This window comes from Chiloscyllium punctatum, chromosome 25 (assembly GCF_047496795.1).
Source record: "Chiloscyllium punctatum isolate Juve2018m chromosome 25, sChiPun1.3, whole genome shotgun sequence".
NCBI lineage: Eukaryota > Metazoa > Chordata > Chondrichthyes > Orectolobiformes > Hemiscylliidae > Chiloscyllium > Chiloscyllium punctatum.
The window spans coordinates 66,544,677-66,563,103 of NC_092763.1; the positions used below are offsets into that span (position 1 = coordinate 66,544,677).

Genomic DNA, 18,427 nt, shown 5'->3' on the forward strand with positions numbered 1-18,427 from the left:
TGTGCTCAAGTAACCATCCAGTCAATGTTTTTGACTTGCATGTACTTATTAATCATCACTTGTATTATCTGAGTTTATGACAGTTAGATTGGGGTATGGGCAGTTATGTAAGGTGGTTTTCATAATTGCCTCAACTGAATCCAACCTACATTTCTTTCGTTCTTACGATTCAACCCACCAAGTTTGATACTGCAATAACTGCAATTCTATCATAAATTGTGCAGATATCTGTTCAGTTGTTACATGTAACCAGCTGATAATTAAAATCAATCAATTTTGAAATAGGTATCTAGCTCCCAGCAGAGACTGAGAAAAGTGAACCAGTGTTATTGTTGCTGATTTTAGCCATTGACTCCTAGTGCTAAATAAAGGAGAGGCTAGATAAGGACATGAATGAGAAAGGAATAGAAGGGTGTATAGATCTGCGGAGGTGAAGTAGGGATGCAGATGGCTTACACAGAGCTTAAATACCAGCATAGACCAGTTGGGCTGAAACCCTCCTGCTGCTGTGCTGTGATTGCAATGCAATTTTGTGAATGGACTATGAGTAAGAGTACTTTAGATGGGTCAGTTTTTGTCCAGTGTGTGCAGGACGGTTTCCTGACACAGTAGACAGGCTAACAAGGGGCAAGGTGACATTAGATTTGGTACTGGGTAATGAACCTGGTCAGGTGTTAGATTTGGAGGTAGGTGAGTACTTTGGTGTTAGTGACCACAATTTGATTATGCTTACTTTAGTGATGGAAAGGGATAGGTATACATCGCAGGGCAAGAGTTATATCTGGGGGAAAGGCAATTGTGATATGATTAAGCAAGATTTAGGATGCATAGGATGGGGCAGGAAACTGCAGGGGATGGACACAATTGAAATGTGGAACTTATTCAAGGACCAACTACTGTGAATGCTTGATAAGTATGTAACGGTCAGGCTGGGAGAAAGTTGTCGAATGTGGGAGCCATGGTTTACTGAGGAAGTTGAATCTCTTGTCAAGAAGAAGAAGAAGGCTTATATTAAGATGAGATGTGATGGCTCAGTTAGAGCACTTAAGTGTTACAGGTTAGCCAAGAAAGATAAAAGAGAGAGCTAAAAAGAGCCAAGAGGTGACATGAGAAGTCACTGGCCGATAGGATTCAGAAAAACCCTAAGGCTTTCTTTAGCTATATCAGGAATAAAAGAATGACTGGAGTAAGATTCGCGCCAATCAAGCATAGTAGTGGGAAGTTGTGCGTGCAGTCAGAGGAGATAGGGGAAGTGCTAAATGTGTACTTTTTGTCAGTATTTACACGAGTAAAAGACAATGTGGTCGAGGAAAATACTGAGATATAGGCAACTAGAATAGATGCATAAGGAGGAGGTGTTAGCAATTCTGGAAAGTGTAAAAAATAGATAAGTCCCCTGGCCAGATGGATTTATCCTAGGATTCACTGTGAAGCCAGGAAGGAGATGCCCAAGCCTTTGGCTTTGATCTTTATGTCATCATTGTCTACGGGAATAGTGCCAGAAGACTGGAGGATAGCAAATGTTGTTCCCTTGTTCAAGAAGAGGAGGAGAGACAACCCTGGTAATAATAGACCAGTGAGCCTTACTTTGGTTGTGGGTAAAGTGTTGGAAAGGGTTATAAGAGATAGGATTTATAATAATCTAGAGATGAATAAATTGATTAGGGATAGCTTTGTGAAGGGTAGGTCGTGCCTCACAAACCTTATTGAGTTGTTTGTGAAGGTGATTAAGCATTTGGATGAGGGTAAAGTGGTTGATGTGGTGTATATGAATATCAGTAAGGCATTTGATAAGGTTCCCCACAGTAGGCTATTGCACAAAATACGGAGGCATGAGATTGAGGTGATTTTGCGTTTGGATCAGAAATTGGCTAGCTGAAAGAAGACAGAGGGTGCTGGTTGATGGGAAATATTCATCTTGGAGTTTAGTTACTAGTGGGCTACTGCAAAGATCTGTTTTGAGTTCACCGTTGTTTGTCATTAATATAAATGACCTGGATGATGGTATAGAAGGATGGGTTAGTAAATTTGCGGGTGACATAAGGTTGGTAGAGTTGTGGATAGTGAAGATAAATGTTGTAGGTTACAAAGAAACATAGATAAGCTGCAGAGCTGGTCTGAGAGGTGGAAAATGGCATTTAAAGCAGAAAAGTGTGAGATGATTCACTTTGGATGGAGTGTCAGGAATGCAGACTACTGGGCTAATAGTAAGATTCTTGGCAATGTAAATGAGCAGAGAGATCTTGGTGTCCAGGTACATAGATCCTTGAAAGTTGCCACCCATGTTGGTAGAGTTGTTAAGAAGGTGTGTTAGCTTTTATTGGTAGAGCAATTGAGTTTTGGAATCATGAGATCATGCTGCAACTGTACAGAACTCTGGTATGGCCACATTTGGTGTACTGCATATAGTTCTAGTCACTGCATTATAGGAAGGATGTGGAAGCTTTGGAAAGGGTCCAGAGGAGATTTACTAGGATGTTGCCTGGGATGGAGGAAAGGTCTTATGAGGAAAGGCTGAAGGACTTGAGGCTGTTTTCATGAAAGAGAAGAAGGTTGAGAGGTGACTTATTTAAGACATATAAGATAATCAGGGGCTTAGAAAGGTTGGACAGTAAGAGCCTATTTCTTCGGATGGCGATAGCTAGCACAAGAGGACATATCTTTAAATTGAGGGGTGATAGATATGGGTGATAGATGTCAGAGATAGTTTCTTTACTCAGAGAATAGTAGGGACATGGAATGCACTGCCTGCAACAGTAGTAGACTCGCCAACTTTAAGGGCATTTAAATGGTCATTGAATAGGCATATAGACAAGAATAGAAAAGTGTAGGTTAAATGGGCTTCAGAGAGCCGAAGGGCCTATACTGTGCTGTAATATTCTATGTTCTATTCTGTGTAAGTGATATATCTATGTTTCATTGTCCAAGAAGCCAATTATGGAGCACACATAAATGTTATTGTAGAGACCGCTTATTCATGCTCTAGTATAAACAGTGTGTCAAGGATAGGAAGAGAAAGAAGACAAAAAGGGGAAATGATAATTGGTTTCTTGGCCTGTTTTCTATCCCTTGAGGTTTAGGCTTTCACTATCATTTATATCCAAAGGTTCCAAACTGTAGAATTACTTATTGGCTGAGTGATATTTACATCTCATTCAGTACTGCTGTATATGGCTGAAATATGTCACAGCCACATTATATTTAAATAACAATATATTTTGGTCATGGACCTATTAAAATGAAACTTACATCCTGGTGATCCAACTAATTGGTACAATAATTAGTGCTATGTAGTAATTAGAATCCTCTAATCATAAGAGAAGTCCAAGGTAAAGAAATCCCTTTCAAATAGGAATGGAAAATTGTAATTCAGTAACTGGGTAACTATGGCAGTAACTTTAATTCAATTCTCATAGTCAGAAGCTTATCAGATCAAATTGGCTACTGATTTCCCACTTTTAAAAAACTTCACTCATTGGTTTGTTGGCATTGCTGGCTAGGCCAGCATTCATTGCTTATTCTTAGCTGTCTTTGAGAAGGTATCGGTGAGCAATTTGTAAGGCTATGGGAGTTCCTGCCAGCCACGCATATTAATAATGCCTCAAGGTACTGCTCAGACTTAATGCATAGTCTCCAGAATTGAGACTGGAAGATGTGCCGATCTTGTATTCCATTTTAGACATCTTTGAACCAGGCAATGAATCCTTCAGGAACACTCAGTTATGTCTCCACTGCAAAACGACAGTACCCCTGCTTCTTACTCAAACACTGTATGTTGGGCATTAGTTGAGGTAAAGGCTAAACACAATTCCAATGCCGTCCCACTCATTCTATCGCTTTGAAATCTGGTCAGAGTACAAAGGGGTCAGATACAATTACTGCAAACATTGCCACCAGTGGAACTCCCGGCAGCTATTTATGTGGGACAGAGACTCAGCAATAATGAGTCCTTTCCTGTTACTGCACTCACTTGCTCAGATTACTCCAGCTGAGCCCAAAGAAAATGTGGGACCGTGAAGTTGAGAGAAGGGCTGAGGAACAAGGTGTTCAGCAAATGTCCATGAAGAGGGTACAGTGTATTATGCAGGGAGAGATGAGGAAAGCAGCTGATTTCTAGGGACCTAATCGTAGTTCTGAAAAATAACCAAAACAGACTTGAATTGTTAACTCTGTTTCTCTCTCCACAGATGTTGCCAGGCTTGCTGACTTTCTGGTTGTTTCAGATTTCCAACAGCTGTCATATTTTGTACTGTTGTACCCTTATTAGCACTTTAAAACTTCCATTGATTTATGCTGTTTGAGAAAAATGGTGAAAAGAGATTAAATCTATTGTTTATAGCTGTGAGTCAAACTGATTGATCCACTCCATAACTCCTTATTGCTCCATTAGGCCATGCTGGATCAATGGGTCCTCCAGGGAAACCGGGTCCTCCAGGATCCACCATCCCTTCAAACATTCCTGGGAAGCCAGGTGATGTTGGTCCTCCTGGATACGATGGTGAACAAGGTAAGGTATTGCTTGCTTCATAAAAATGCACAAGGGGAGTAAATCTTTTCTGTCAGTTTGTGCTGGCGCATGTGTAAAATCAACATAATCAGTTAGTGAGTTTGTGTCCTCATATTCAGGATCGCTAAGAATTATTTCAGGTGTGATATAGTTGCTAACCTCATCTGTACACACAAGCTATTATTTTTGCTTATTTTATATTAACAAGCTAACAGTTATACAGCATCTTTACCGTTGAAAAGATTTATAAAGGAAAAACTAAAGAAAAGCCAAAGCAACAAAGTTTAGAGCTGTAAGCAATGTTTGCTAAAAAGGATAACTTGGCTGCAGGATGTTAAAGGAGCTGAGAGAGGAGAGGATATGGAGACAGCAAAATAATGAAGTCCAATTTCAAACAACAACAGTGACTAAATTGAACTCTATTCAGTCCATATTTCAGGCATCGTTGGTGGTCACCTCAAACAGACATTAAGCCCATTATTTATACAAACGAGAGTCCTGGCAACTAATTGTCTCAGCTCGAAGTTTGGTTGCAACAGAGAAGTATGGGCCTGCACTGCCCAGGATTAGACAGCCATTGCAACCTGAACAGTGACAACGTAAAGAACATTATGTGTTTGTGTTTTTCAATTTAAAATATCTTCCTGTGGAGCCAGAATATGAAGAATATTCCCCAACTCCACAATCATCATGATTCTATCCTCTTACTAGTTAATGCCCGTTCCAATCACTCACATAGATATACCTTTGAGTCACTATTGGTCACAATGCCCAAACTTTGATAATATTTACAGTTCTGCTCAGGATCGCACTAAGCTACTTTGTCCTGACATCAAGCTTCTTTAGTGTTGTTGAAGTTACACCTATCCAGGAAAATGAAGAGTATTCTGTCACATTCCTGACTTTTACCTGGTAGATAATAGATGAGCATAGAGGAGTCAGGAGGTGAGTTACTCACAGCAGATTTCCTCGTCTCTGATCCACACCTTTTGTACTGGTGGTTCAGTACAGTTTCTTGTCAATGGTAACTCTCAAAGAGTCATAGAGTCATAGACATGTACAGCATGGAAACAGACCCTTTGGTCCAACCCGTCCATGCCGACCAGATATCCCAATCCAATCTAGTCCCACCTGCCAGCACCTGGCCCATATCCCTCCAAACCCTTCCTATTCATATACCCATCCAAATGCCTCTTAAATGTTGCAATTGTATCGGCCTCCACCACTTCCTCTGGCAGCTCATTCCATATACGTACCACCCTCTGTTTGAAAAAGTTGCCCTGTAGGTCTCTTTTATATCTTTCTCCTCTCACCCTAAACCTATGCCCTCTAGTTCTGGATTCCCCCACCCCAGGGAAAAGACTTTGCCTATTTATCCTATTCATGCCCCTCATAATTAAGGCCTATAAGGTCACCCCTCAGCCTCCGATGCTCCAGGGAAAACAGTCCCAGCCTGTTCAGCCTCTCCCTATAGCTCAAATCCTGCAACCCTGGCAATATCCTCGTAGATCTCTTCTGAATCCTTTCAAGTTTCACAACATCTTTGCGATAAGAAGGAGACCAGAATTGCAAGCAATATTCCAACAGTGGCCTAACCAATGTCCTGTACAGCCGCAACATGACCTCCCAACTCCTGTACTCAATACTCTGACCAATAAAGGAAAGCATACCAAACGCCTTCTTCACTATCCTATCTACCTGCAACTCCACTTTCAAGGAACTATGAACCTGCACTCCAAGGTCTCTTTGTTCAGCAACTCACCCAAGAACCTTACCATTAAGTATATAAGTCCTGCTAAGATTTGCTTTCCCAAAATGCAGCACCTCGCATTTGTCTGAATTAAACTCCATCTGCCACTTCTCAGCCCATTGGCCCATCTGGTCAAGATCCTGTTGTAATCTCAGCTAACCCTCATTGCTGTCCACTACACTTCCAATTTTGGTGTCATCTGCAAACTTACTAACTGTACCTCTTATGCTCGCATCCAAATAATTTATGTAAATGATAAAAAGTAGAGGGCCCAGCACCGATCCTTGTGGCACTCCACTGGTCACAGGCCTCCAGTCTGAAAAACAATCCTCCACCAACACCCTCTGTCTTCTACCTTTGAGCTAGTTCTGTATCCAAATGGCTAGTTCTCCCTGTATTCCATGAGATCTAACCTTGTTAATCAGTCTCCCATGGGGAACCTTGTCGAACGCCTTACTGAAGTCCATATAGATCACATCTATTGCTCTGCCCTCATCAATCCTCTCAACTTAATACTGTATTTGCCTTCCTAACAACCAACTGAACCTACATGGTAACCTTGAAAGAATCCTGAACTAGGATCCCAAGTCTATGTGCTTCAGATTTCCAAAGCCTTTCCCCATTTTGAATATACCACCTTTAGTCTTTTCACCAATGTGCAAAACCTCACATTTTTCCACTTTGTGTTCCATCTGCCACTTCTCTGTTTGCCCACTCTCATAGTCTGTCCAAGTCCTTCTGCAGCTTTCCTGCTTCCTCAACACTACCTATTCCTACACCTATCTTTGTGTCATCTGCAAGCTTAGTAATAAGGTCCTCAGTCCTTCTTCAAAACCATTATTGTATAATGGAAATTGTCAGGGGCCAACACTTACTGCAGTGGAACTCAACTAGTGACCGCTGCCATCCTGAAAAAGACCCCTTTATCCCTACCCTCTGTCTTCTGCCAATCAGCCAATCCTGTATCCATACCAGTACATTGCCCTAACACCCAGCAGCATCCTGTCTGCAGCATCTTCTCAAAGGCGTAGTGGAAACCCAAATAAATCATGTTCACTGGCTGTCCTTCATCTAACTTGCTTGTTACCTCCTCAAAGAATTCTAACAAATTCATCAGACATGATCTCCATTGGACAAAGCTGTGCAGACTCAGCCATATTTTACCATTCACTTCCAAGTACTCAACCATCTCATCCTTAATAATGGACCATAAAGTCTTGCCAATGACCAAGGTCAAGCTAACTGACCTATAATTTTGTGCCTTCTAACTCCCTCTCTTCTTAAACAAAGTGTTACTTTGGCCAAGTTCCAGTCCTTTGGGACCCTCCCCGACTCCAGTGATTCCTGAAAGATCACCACCAATGTCTCCACATTTCCTCAGATATTTCTTTTGGAACTCTGAGATGTTGTCCATCCGATCTGGGTGATTTATCTGCCTTCAGATCTTTCAGCTTCCCCATCACCTTCTCTTTAGTGATGGTCACTACACTCTCTTCTGCTCCCTGACTCTCTTGAAATCTGGCCTGGCACTAAAGTCTTCCACTGTCAATGGTTAGATTTGGTCTTGCTGCGTACCGATATGAACATACAAACTTAGGAATGAAAAACAGGAATAGGCCATTCAGCCGCCCTATGAGCCCATTCCACCATTCAGTAAGATCATAGCTGATCAGATTTCAACCTCATCTCTGCATTCCTGTATACCTTTGGGAATGAAGGATTTATGTACCACTGCCTTAAAATTGTTAAAGTTAAAAATCGCGCATCAGGTCATAATCCAACAGGTTTATTTGGAAATGCTAGCTTTTGAAGCGCTGCTCCTTGATTTTGAACTTTGTCCACCCCAGTCCAACACTGGCTCCTCCACATCATGATTAAAATTATTAGGGGAGGGGATGACCTCGTGGTGTTATTATTAGACTATTAGTCTAGAGACCTAGGTAATGTTATGGGGATCTAGGTTTAAGTACTGACTTGGCAGTTTGTGGATTTTGAATTCAGTAAAAATATGGAATTGAGAGTCTTCTAATGATCATGAAACATAGAACGTAGAGAACATAGAACATAGAACAATATAGCACAGTACAGGCCCTTCAGCTCACAATGTTGTGTCAAGCATTTATCTTAACTTAAGTTCAACCTAACCGACACACCCCTCAATTTACTGCTGTCCATGTGCTTGCCCAGCAGTCTCTTAAATGTCCTGAATGTCTCTTACTTTACCACCACTGCTGGCAGTGCATTCCACACTTTCACCACTCTCTGCTTAAAGAACCTACTTCTGACTTCCCCCTGTACCTTCCTCCAATCACCTTAAAATGATGACCCCTCATGACAACCATTTCTGCTTTGGGGAAATGTCTCTGGCTATCTACTCTACCAATGCTTCTCATGACCTTGTACACATCTACGAAGCCACCTCACTTCCTTCTTCTCTCCAGTTTGAAAAAGCCCGAGTTCACTCAACCTCTCTTCATAAGACAATCCCTCCAATCCAGGCAGCGTCCTGGTAAATCTCCTCTGCACCCTCTCTAAAGCATCAACATCCTTCCTATAATAAGGTGACCAGAACTGGACACAATATTCCAAGTGTGGTCAAACCAGGGTTTTCTAGAGCTGCAGCAAAACCTCACGGCTCTTAAACTCAATCCCCCGTTAATGAAAGTCAAAGCACCATACGCTTTCTTAACAACCCTATCGACTTGGGTAGTAACTTTGAGGGATCTATGTACGTGGACCCCTGGATTGCGCTGTTCCTCTACACTGCCAAGAATCCTGTCTTTAACCCTGTATTCAGCATTCAAATTCGACCTTTCAAAATTAATCACTTTGCATTTATCCAGGTTGAACTCAACTGACACTTCTCAGCTCAGTTCTACATCCTGTCAATTCTTGTTGTAGCCTGCAACAGTCCTCAACAGGGACATTTGTGTTATCAGTAAACATATTAACCCACCCTTCCATTTCTTCATCTAAGTCATTTATTAAAACTACAAAGAGCAGAGGTTCAAGAACAGATCCCTACGGGACACCACTGGTCACCGAGCTCTAGGCGGAATACTTGCCATCCACTGCCATTTGCTGCCTTTTTTTCAGCCAACCAATTCTCTATCCAGACAGCCAAATTTCCCTGTATCCCACATCTCCTAACTTTCTGAACGAGCCTACCATGGGGAACCTTATCAAGTGCCTGACTGAAATCCATATACACCACATCAAACTTTGTCAACTTGTCTCATCACATCCTCAAAGAACTCAATAAGGCTTGTGAGGCATGACCTGCTCCTCTCAAAGCCATGCTGACTATCTTTTGTCAAACTATGTTTTTCCAAATAGTCATAAATCCTATCTCTCCGAATCCTTTCCAGTACCTTGCTTATCACAGATATAAGACTGACTGATCTGTAATTCCCAGGGATTTCCCTGTTCCCTTTCTTGAACAGAAGAACAACATCTGCCTCCCTCTAATCATCTGGTACTACTTCCATGGTGCGTGAGGATGCAAAGAGCATTGACAGAGGCACAGCAATCTCATTCCTTGCTTCCCATAGTACCCTTGGATATATCTGGTCTGGCCCTGGTGCTTCTCTATCTTGATGCTTCCCTGAATTTCCAGCACATCCACTTCCTGAATATCAATCTGTTCAAGCCTATTAACCTGGTCCATGGTGTTCTAGCTATCAACAAGGTCCATCTCTCTAGTGAATATTGAAGCAAAAAAACCATTTAGGGCCTCCCCTACCTCTTCAGACTTCAGACACAAGTTGCCTCCATTCTCCTGATCTACCCTACCCTTTCTCTGATCATTCTGTTATTCCTCACGTAAGTGTAGAACACCTTTGGGTTTTTTCTCTTCTCCTTCCGGCCAAGGCTTTTTCGTGCCCCTTCTTGGTTCTCCTCATTCCATTTCCTAGCTATCCTGGAAATCCTCCAAAGCTGTGCCAGATCCTTGCTTCCTTAACCTAAAGTGAGCTTCCTTCTTCCTTTTGACAAGGAGCTCCTCTGCTCTTGTCATTCAAGGCTCCTTCACCTTACCATTCCTTGCCTCTCTCAGTGGGACAAAGTTATCCAACACTCGCAACAAGTGCTCTTTAAGCAGCCTCCACATTTCTGTTGTGCATTTCCCGTAGAACAATTGTTCCCAATTTATACTCCACAGCTCCTGTCTACAGTATAATTCCTCTTCCTCAATTAAATACCTTCCCATACTGCCTGTTCCATGTTCTATCCTTCCCATACTGTCTGTCCTATCCCTCTCCATGGCTATGGTAAAGGTGAGGCAGCTGTGGTCACTGTCACTGAAAAGCTCTCCCACCGAGAGACCTTGGACAATCTTTGCTGAGTGTCAGAAAACCCATCTAGTTCACCAACGTCCTTTAGGGAAGGAAACTGCCATCCTTACCTGGTCTGGTCGACATGTGCCTTGCCCATCCCTCTGCATGAAGGCAACAAAAATTTAAAGATTCTGCATCAGCAGCTTTGTGAGACTGGAAATTCCATAGGCTCACAACACTCTGAGAGAAACAAATGTTTCCTCATCTTTGTTTTAAATGGCCACCACTTATTTTTAAACTATGACCAATAGCTCTAGATTCTCCCATGTGGCATTCTCTTATTATGTAGCTCAATTGTTCACTTAGCATGCCTGATTGTTGTCCATGTCTGGCTACATATGGACACTGTTTGCTTCAGTATTAGAAGGAGTGATGAATAATCTGGAGTCATCAAAGAACACACCACTTGTGACCTTCTGAAAGAAATCTAATGAACTCCTGCAATGGAGCTGGGCTCAGCCTTATGGCTGAGATATTGACTTCAAATAATCACACTCATCTTCCTTTGTGTTGGGCATGATTCCAACCAGCGGAGAGCTCTCCCCGAATTCCTGTTAACTCCAGTTATCTTAGAACTCCTTGATGCCACAATTAGTCAAATGTTGCCTTGATATCAAATGTACTCTCACCTCACCTCTGGAGTTCAGACTATCTTACAATGAGAGATATGATTTGGGATATCTTGGGTAGACTTGCTTATGAGTATTAATCTAGGCAATTTATACCATGTGGTGAAAGATGCTCACACGTCATCTGATTGAACAGATGTACTGAGCAAATGCCCCTTGATTGAGGCATCTTTCAACTTGTACATGTTGCAATGTGAAGTAACTGATGTGTAACATCTTTAAATATGTACATACAGCAGTGTGAAGTAATGGATATGTATAATATATATGTTTGTTTTATATATATATATATATATAAAACAATGTGAAGTAAGTGACAAAATGCCACATCATTATTTTAATGGTCTTCAATGTAGGCAACACCTTTCATAAATCACATTTACCTTCAGTGAGTCAACTCTCTGTAATCTCAGCACCCACCTCCTTATGGAAACTGGTATTTCTGAAATTAAGTATTTACACCTCGGTGCTTTCCTTAATAGTCAAATTATTTTTGTCTTGGGTTTTGAAGCAACTTGATGCAAATGAAAAGGTATCAGAAAATATTTGTATCATTCATATTTGCATGAGAAAAGAGATAAATAGAAATTGCTTTTAGCCTCCATCAATTCTGTTTTTTTCAACTGTCATGTTTATCCACCTATTTATTTTTATACCATCTATTCACTCTTTGTTGAGATTGCTGGCCAAACCGTGGTGATGTGATTGTGATAAGGATTGAATTCCCTTTTTAATTCTCCCACTGTGGTGCTAAACCTGCAGCAGGATTTCATCTGAAATCCTGTTCATAGGGGTAAAAGTTTGAGGTAGTGGAGCAGGGAAAAACATTCCAAGGAAATCCATCCCATTGGTTTAAGTTCATTTCACCTGACAACGGAGCAGCACTCTGAAAGCTTGTGATTTCAAATAAACCTCTTGGACTATAATTGGGTCTGACTTTGGCTTCTGACTTTGTCCATCCCAGTCCAACACCAGCACCTCCACATCATAACTTGGGTTTGCTGAAAATATTGCAGTGAGACTTTCCTCCAGTAGGTGGCAATCTATCCCTTGATGTTCAATAGCATTGTCATCTCTCAATCCCCACAATGAACTTCTTGAGGCCAGCATTGGCCAGAACCTGAATGGCATCAGCCATGCAAATAAAAGAGCAACTCAGCTGTTGGGAATTATGGAGCAAGTAAGCCATCTCCTGATTCTCCAAAGCTTGTTTACCATCTATAGGACTCAAGCTTAGAGTATGATGGATTACTCCCAATTGCCTGGATTAGTGCAACTCCAACAACACGCAAGAACCTTAATACCATTTAGGACAAAGCAGCCTGCTTGATAAACACCCCAACCATCACCTTAAGCATTCACCCACTCTGCAACCAGTGACATCGGTGTGTGTCATTTACAAGTTGCACTATATCCACTTGCCAAACGTCTTTTGATAACTACTACCACCTAGAAGTACAAAGGGAAACACATGGCAATACATCACCTGAAGGGGCGATGTCCTAGTGGTATTATCGCTTGTCTATTACTCTAATCATCTATGTTATAATCCACAGACCCAGGTAATGTTCAGGGGACCTGGGTATGAAACCCACCATGGAAAAAGTGGAATTTGAATTCAGTAAAAAAAAATGTGGATTTGAGAGTCTAATGATGATCATGAAAGTATTATTGATTGTTGTAAAAAACCATCTGGTTCCTTAATGTCCCTTAGGCAAGCTAACCACTGTCGTTGCCTAGTCTAGCCTACATGTGACTCCAGACCCATAGCACCAAGGTTGATTCTTACCCAACCTCTGCGCAGTTAGGGATGGGCATCAGTTCCCTAGCCAGTGACATCTTCATCCCATGAATGAATATTTTTTATTTCAAGAAGTTCATCCTCAAGAATACATCATTCTGTCTTGGATCTATTCTATTGTTCCTTCGCCGTGTCAGGGTCAAAATCCTGGCACTCCCTTCCTAATTTCACTGTGTCTCTCCTTATACCACATGGACCCCAGCAGTTTAAGAAGGCAACTCACTATCACCTTCTCAAAGCCAAGTAGAGATAGCAATAGCTGTTGACTTCACCAGTCCAGCTCACATCAGACAAAGGAGGCATGATGACTCCATTTTCCTTTTTGCCCCTCTCCCTCCACTTCCAATAACCCCAGCCTCCTTGTCTACTGAAAATCAGCTGAGCGTTAAAAAAATTCAATGACCAAATCGTCCATCGCTTTTCTAATCTGTTTGAGGGAGGAAAAAGCTCTCCTCAAAGCTGTCTTGAATATGTGACCTCTTATTCTTAAAATTGTTTTCTTCGGTTCTAGTTTCTCCAACAATGGACAAATGTCCTTTCAGAATCTGTCCTTTCAACTCCCACAGGATATTTTGTGTTTCAATTTGATGTCCCATGATTGTTTGACTTAAATTTGTATTATTATCCAGGGGCTTGATGGTGACTTTGTTCTTGGAGTATTGCGTGAGAAAATATTCTGCCGCCTGTATTGTAACTTACATAGAATCTTGGTCAGCTTTTACCCTGTACTTGGGCCCTAATACATTCAATTTAAAATAATCACTCCCATGTTTGTATGTGTTTTGTTGCTCTCTCTCTCTCTCTCTCTAATGTTTTTCACTTCCACAATCTTCTGAAAACATGCATGGATCCAATTCCAGTTCTTCTCTTTTCCCCACGTCCTTCACCTCACCATTGACAATTGTGTTTAGACTTGCTTGGAGACAATCTGCAACTCACTGCCTGAACTTGCTCACCCTTCTTCTCTCCTTTTACATCTCAGAGATCAAGTGTGTAGGTGCCTCTTGCAAAACAGAAATGCATGTCTTTGGTTCAGGTAGTATTGTTTCAAAAGTTAGTTCTCCTGAATGGCTTGTTGAACAATTTACTGAAAAATGTCAATCCTTCATGCTGATGTTGACTTATTTTCATACACTTTGCAGGTCCTTCAGGTCCAATTGGTCCTCCTGGGCCACCAGGCTTGGGTTTTGAAAGAGGAGATCCCGGTGACCCTGGCTTTCCTGGTACCCCTGGGCGACAAGGTGCAAGGGGGGACATTGGGTCTCCTGGACTGCCAGGCGTTCCTGGTCTTCCAGGATTCAAAGGTGACTTTTCTCCATCCTAGTCAAACACTGCATTCATTACAACAAAGGGTTCAGTGTCCACTGAAAACTAAATGTATACATGCCAGTACTCTAATCCATTTTATGTACCTCCCTGTTCAATGTCTGTGATGCTTCACAATCCCTTGAGTTGCTTCTCCATGACAGAGTGAGATGGATGGCAGTACAACATGAGGGAGCCAGGCACAGCATTCTTGATGTACCGTTTGGTACAAAGTAGATTAGGAGAAGGTGTAGTTTATTCTGAAAATGGCTCTATCATTCATTTCTTTAATCTCCTATTTTGTACTGCATAAGTTGCCAAATTTGTGAAACACACAGTTCTTTCTTATTTCAAGTGAACACTTGGTGTTTTTATATTTGGAACGGATGTTTTCTAATTGAGAGTTCTTTACATTTGACTGTAATTTGATACGCTGTGAACTGTACTCTCCAGAGAAACTCCCTGATGGCACATTGGACAAAAATACTTCCTGATGAAAAAATAAGCCCTTGTCCCTTGGAAGGGTTGATTTCTGCATTCAATGATGTTAGCTGGGCAGCAACTTGAGTGCACCATCTGGTCTTGGCTCCATTGGGTAGGGATTGAAAAAAAATCAATAATTGATCCCTTTTGCTTTGATCACTGTCTCGAGACCTGCCCAATAGTGTCTACATATAGATATTGTGATAGACTTGAAATGTTGTTGTCATTGAGTAACTTGCTAATGATTAGATTAGATTCCCTACAGTGTGGAAAGAGGCCCTTTGGCCCAACTAGTCCACAACAACCCTCCGAAGAGTAACCCACCCAGACCCATTCCCCCTAACTAATGCACCTAACTCTATGGGCAATTTTAGCATGATAAATTCACCTGACCTGCACATCTTTGGACTGTGGGAGGAAACCCACGCAGACACGGGGAGAATGTGCAAACTCCACACAGACAGTTGCCCGAGGTTGGAATCGAACCCGGGTCCCTGACGCTGTGAGGCAGCAGTGCTAACCACTGAGCCACTCCTGTTTTTAAATTTTTATTTTAACACAGAACATTGCTTTATTCAAATCAAAGAGCAGAGAAAGTGAAAAATTCAAACATTTTTTGTCTTCACTTTGCCTTTGCTGAAATGGTGCCAGAACAAAATTAACCCAGAAAAGTATATATAATTTTATATATATTTATCCTGCACCATCACCAGCCTCCGTAAAGGAACGGGGTGGTCAAGAAAACAACCCCATTCAATGTAAGGAAAATTGATAAAGGTGGAGTGCTTGGGGTTTAAAAAAAATTGTATTAAAAAACTGGCCCATCTGGACAGAGTTTACATTCTCACCCCTCCCTCCCCAAAATATCTAAAATCAGAACACATACTTATCATTCATTGACATTTTCTTCAAGAAATTACACAATGCAAACCCACCAACAAGATTAGCTACAGATAAATACAGTCTCTAAAAACACTTATTTTTTTCTTTTTAAAAAGGTTTCATTATCCTTCAACACAACACTAACATTTGTTTTTGCAGCCCGGTGGTTACACTGTGCACATTATTTTTTTCTATATATAATATATACAAAGTTAAAGTCAGCAACATACAATAGCAGGCTTCCTTTTTAACACAAGCGACTTGTCTCAGTAATGAGCTTGGTTATGCTGACACGTGCTGCAGGAGTTATTAAAAAAATGCTTTTATAATTCTGATGAAGTGCTGGGCTTTTCCTACTCAAAGTGGAAGGAGGTTGGAAAGAGAGAAATGTATGGGAACTGTAAATTATATTCAGGTCTTCAACAAACACCTTTATTAAGGGAGAATTTTTATTATAATGCAGGCTCACAGACTTGTCACATGAGGGAGTTCTAAGATTTTGTCCTAGCACACCCTCCTTTCACGGCTATTTAAAATTCAATGCCAATCCCATTCCTTAATCCCCCACCACCACCTTGAACACCATCACTGACCAGAACTGATGGACAAGCCATTTAGTAATAGCGCCTACAATAGCACGTCAAAGATTGGGAATTTTTTATCAAGCAACTCACCTCATGACTCCTCAAAATCCTGTCCATCTACATGGCACAAGTCAGGAGTGTGATAAAATACTCTCCACTTGCCTGGATCTGTGCAACTCCAATACTCAAGAAGCTCAACATTATCCAGGACAAAGTAGTTCCAGCCTTGTTGGCACCACATTCACCATCTTCAACCTTCATTCCCTCCACCACTGGCACACAATGGCAACACTGTGTACTATCTACAAGATGCATTGCAACAACTCATTGAGGCCTGTGAAAGCACTGTACAAACCCATGACCAGCACTTAAGTGTATATATGAATGGTGACCATATCAGTATGGTGTTGGAAGTCATAGTTCTAGTGGGTCCATTCTGAACTGTAAAGGTTTGTCTGATGTCATTCCTGAACCCAGTTGTTAAGGTTATACCCCCTTGTTACTGACTTTCCCACCAGAGGAAATAGTTTCTCTCTGTCTGCCTGTTCAGTCCATTAATCATCTTTAAGCACTTTAGATGATCACCTCTTAACCTTCTGTGCTCAAAACAATAGGAGGCCAGACTCCTAGTTGCCCGAGCAGGAGAGTTTCAGATATGAAAAGAGATTTGACAGAGTAAGGTTGTTTTTCTTAGAGCAGAAGAGACTGAGAGGGTAGACAGAGTTCAGAGAGGGTAGACAAGGAAAGCCTTTCCCTTGTTGGACGAGTTTCAGAGGGTTTCAGAGGGTGATAGGAATTTGAATTCACTTCCTGTAGCGGCAGCGGTAGAGGCAGAAAACTTTGTGCCATTTAAGGAGTATTTAGGTGTGCACTTGTGACGCTAAGGCACATGTCTTTTTGACTAGTCTGGGCTTGATGGGCTGAATAGCCTTTTTCTGTGCTGTGGATCTCTATGACATTAGGCAGTTTTTCCCAATGATTTAACATTTTTAGTCCTGGTTTTGTTCCGGTTCCTTTTGGTGATAAATGACCTACATGAAATGGGGTTGCAGAAATCTTAGCAGGTCAGGCAGTATCCGAGGAGCAGGAAAATTGACGTTTTGGGCCGGAGCCCTTCATCAGGAATGGCATCCTTGGAAAAGGCTTTGCAGTAAGGTTGACATCAACTCGTAGACAGTGAGGTCTGTAGATGCTGGAGATCGGAGTTGAGAGTGTGTTGCTGGAAAAGCACAGCAGGTCAGGAAGCATCCGAGGAGCAGGAAAATTGACGTTTCAGGCTTTAGCCCTTTATCAGGAAATGTTGATTCTCACTCTCAACTCTGATCTCCGGCATCTGCAGACCTCACTTTCTCCTTGCAGAAATCTTAGCCAAGTTACACGGTACAAGGCAAAGCTGCTATAAAATGTTCAGAATCTTGCTGCAAGAGGAGTTTTGGGTAGTGATACTGAAGTTATCAAGTAAGAGTATCTACCTACATTTCTTGTTAAAGCATGCTGTGAAGACAAGGCAATAATAAGATCAAGTGGCTGTAAAAACACTGGGAGAGTACCCTTTACTTTGATGAAGCATTACAACAATTGGAAAACTTTGAAATTCCATAAGAACACTTGATTGGGGTTGATGTGGATGACTAGTAAGTTGGATGTTGAGTGGCAATAATAAGCAAAATAATAATAAATAATTAAATTCTTTGTTTTAGGTGAAAGGCCAGAACAAAGTGTCATGGGATTTCCAGGAACAAATGGCCCTCCTGGTGATCCAGGATACCCAGGACCCAAAGGGGATACTGGTCTTGAAGGTAAGAGGTGTCACTATTTCAGTAACTTACACATAGAGCTTTTTCTCTGGGAATCTGTTACTTATGGTAAACTTTGTTCGATCAATAAAGTGTAATCCTGAGAGTTGGGCAATTCGGTAAAATACTATATCATAATTTCTTCTCATTGGGAACATTATACAGTACTGGACTCAACATTGAGTTCAACAACATCAGATCACAAACAGTGAAACCTAGTTAGATTTTTTTCTCCCAATTGACAGTCTGTACCTCGTTTGGCTTCATTTGTTGCCAGTGCAATTGCAGGGAGGGTACTCACTGCACATGCCACGGCAGTGTCTTGGACACCACTGCATTTGAATGGAAATTTTGCA

The 18,427-nt window shown here is 41.5% G+C and overlaps 1 protein-coding gene across 3 annotated transcripts in view; it reads left to right on the forward strand.

Moving 5' to 3' along the window:
- col4a6 (collagen, type IV, alpha 6) overlaps positions 1 to 18,427 on the forward strand; it is a 418,171-nt gene that overhangs the window by 376,685 nt on the left and 23,059 nt on the right. For all 3 annotated transcript variants that reach the window (XM_072595456.1, XM_072595455.1, XM_072595457.1), the window contains 3 exons: positions 4,391 to 4,507; positions 14,164 to 14,325; positions 17,976 to 18,074. In XM_072595456.1, the coding sequence (XP_072451557.1) occupies positions 4,391 to 4,507; positions 14,164 to 14,325; positions 17,976 to 18,074 (378 nt within the window). The remainder of the gene's footprint in view (positions 1 to 4,390; positions 4,508 to 14,163; positions 14,326 to 17,975; positions 18,075 to 18,427) is intronic.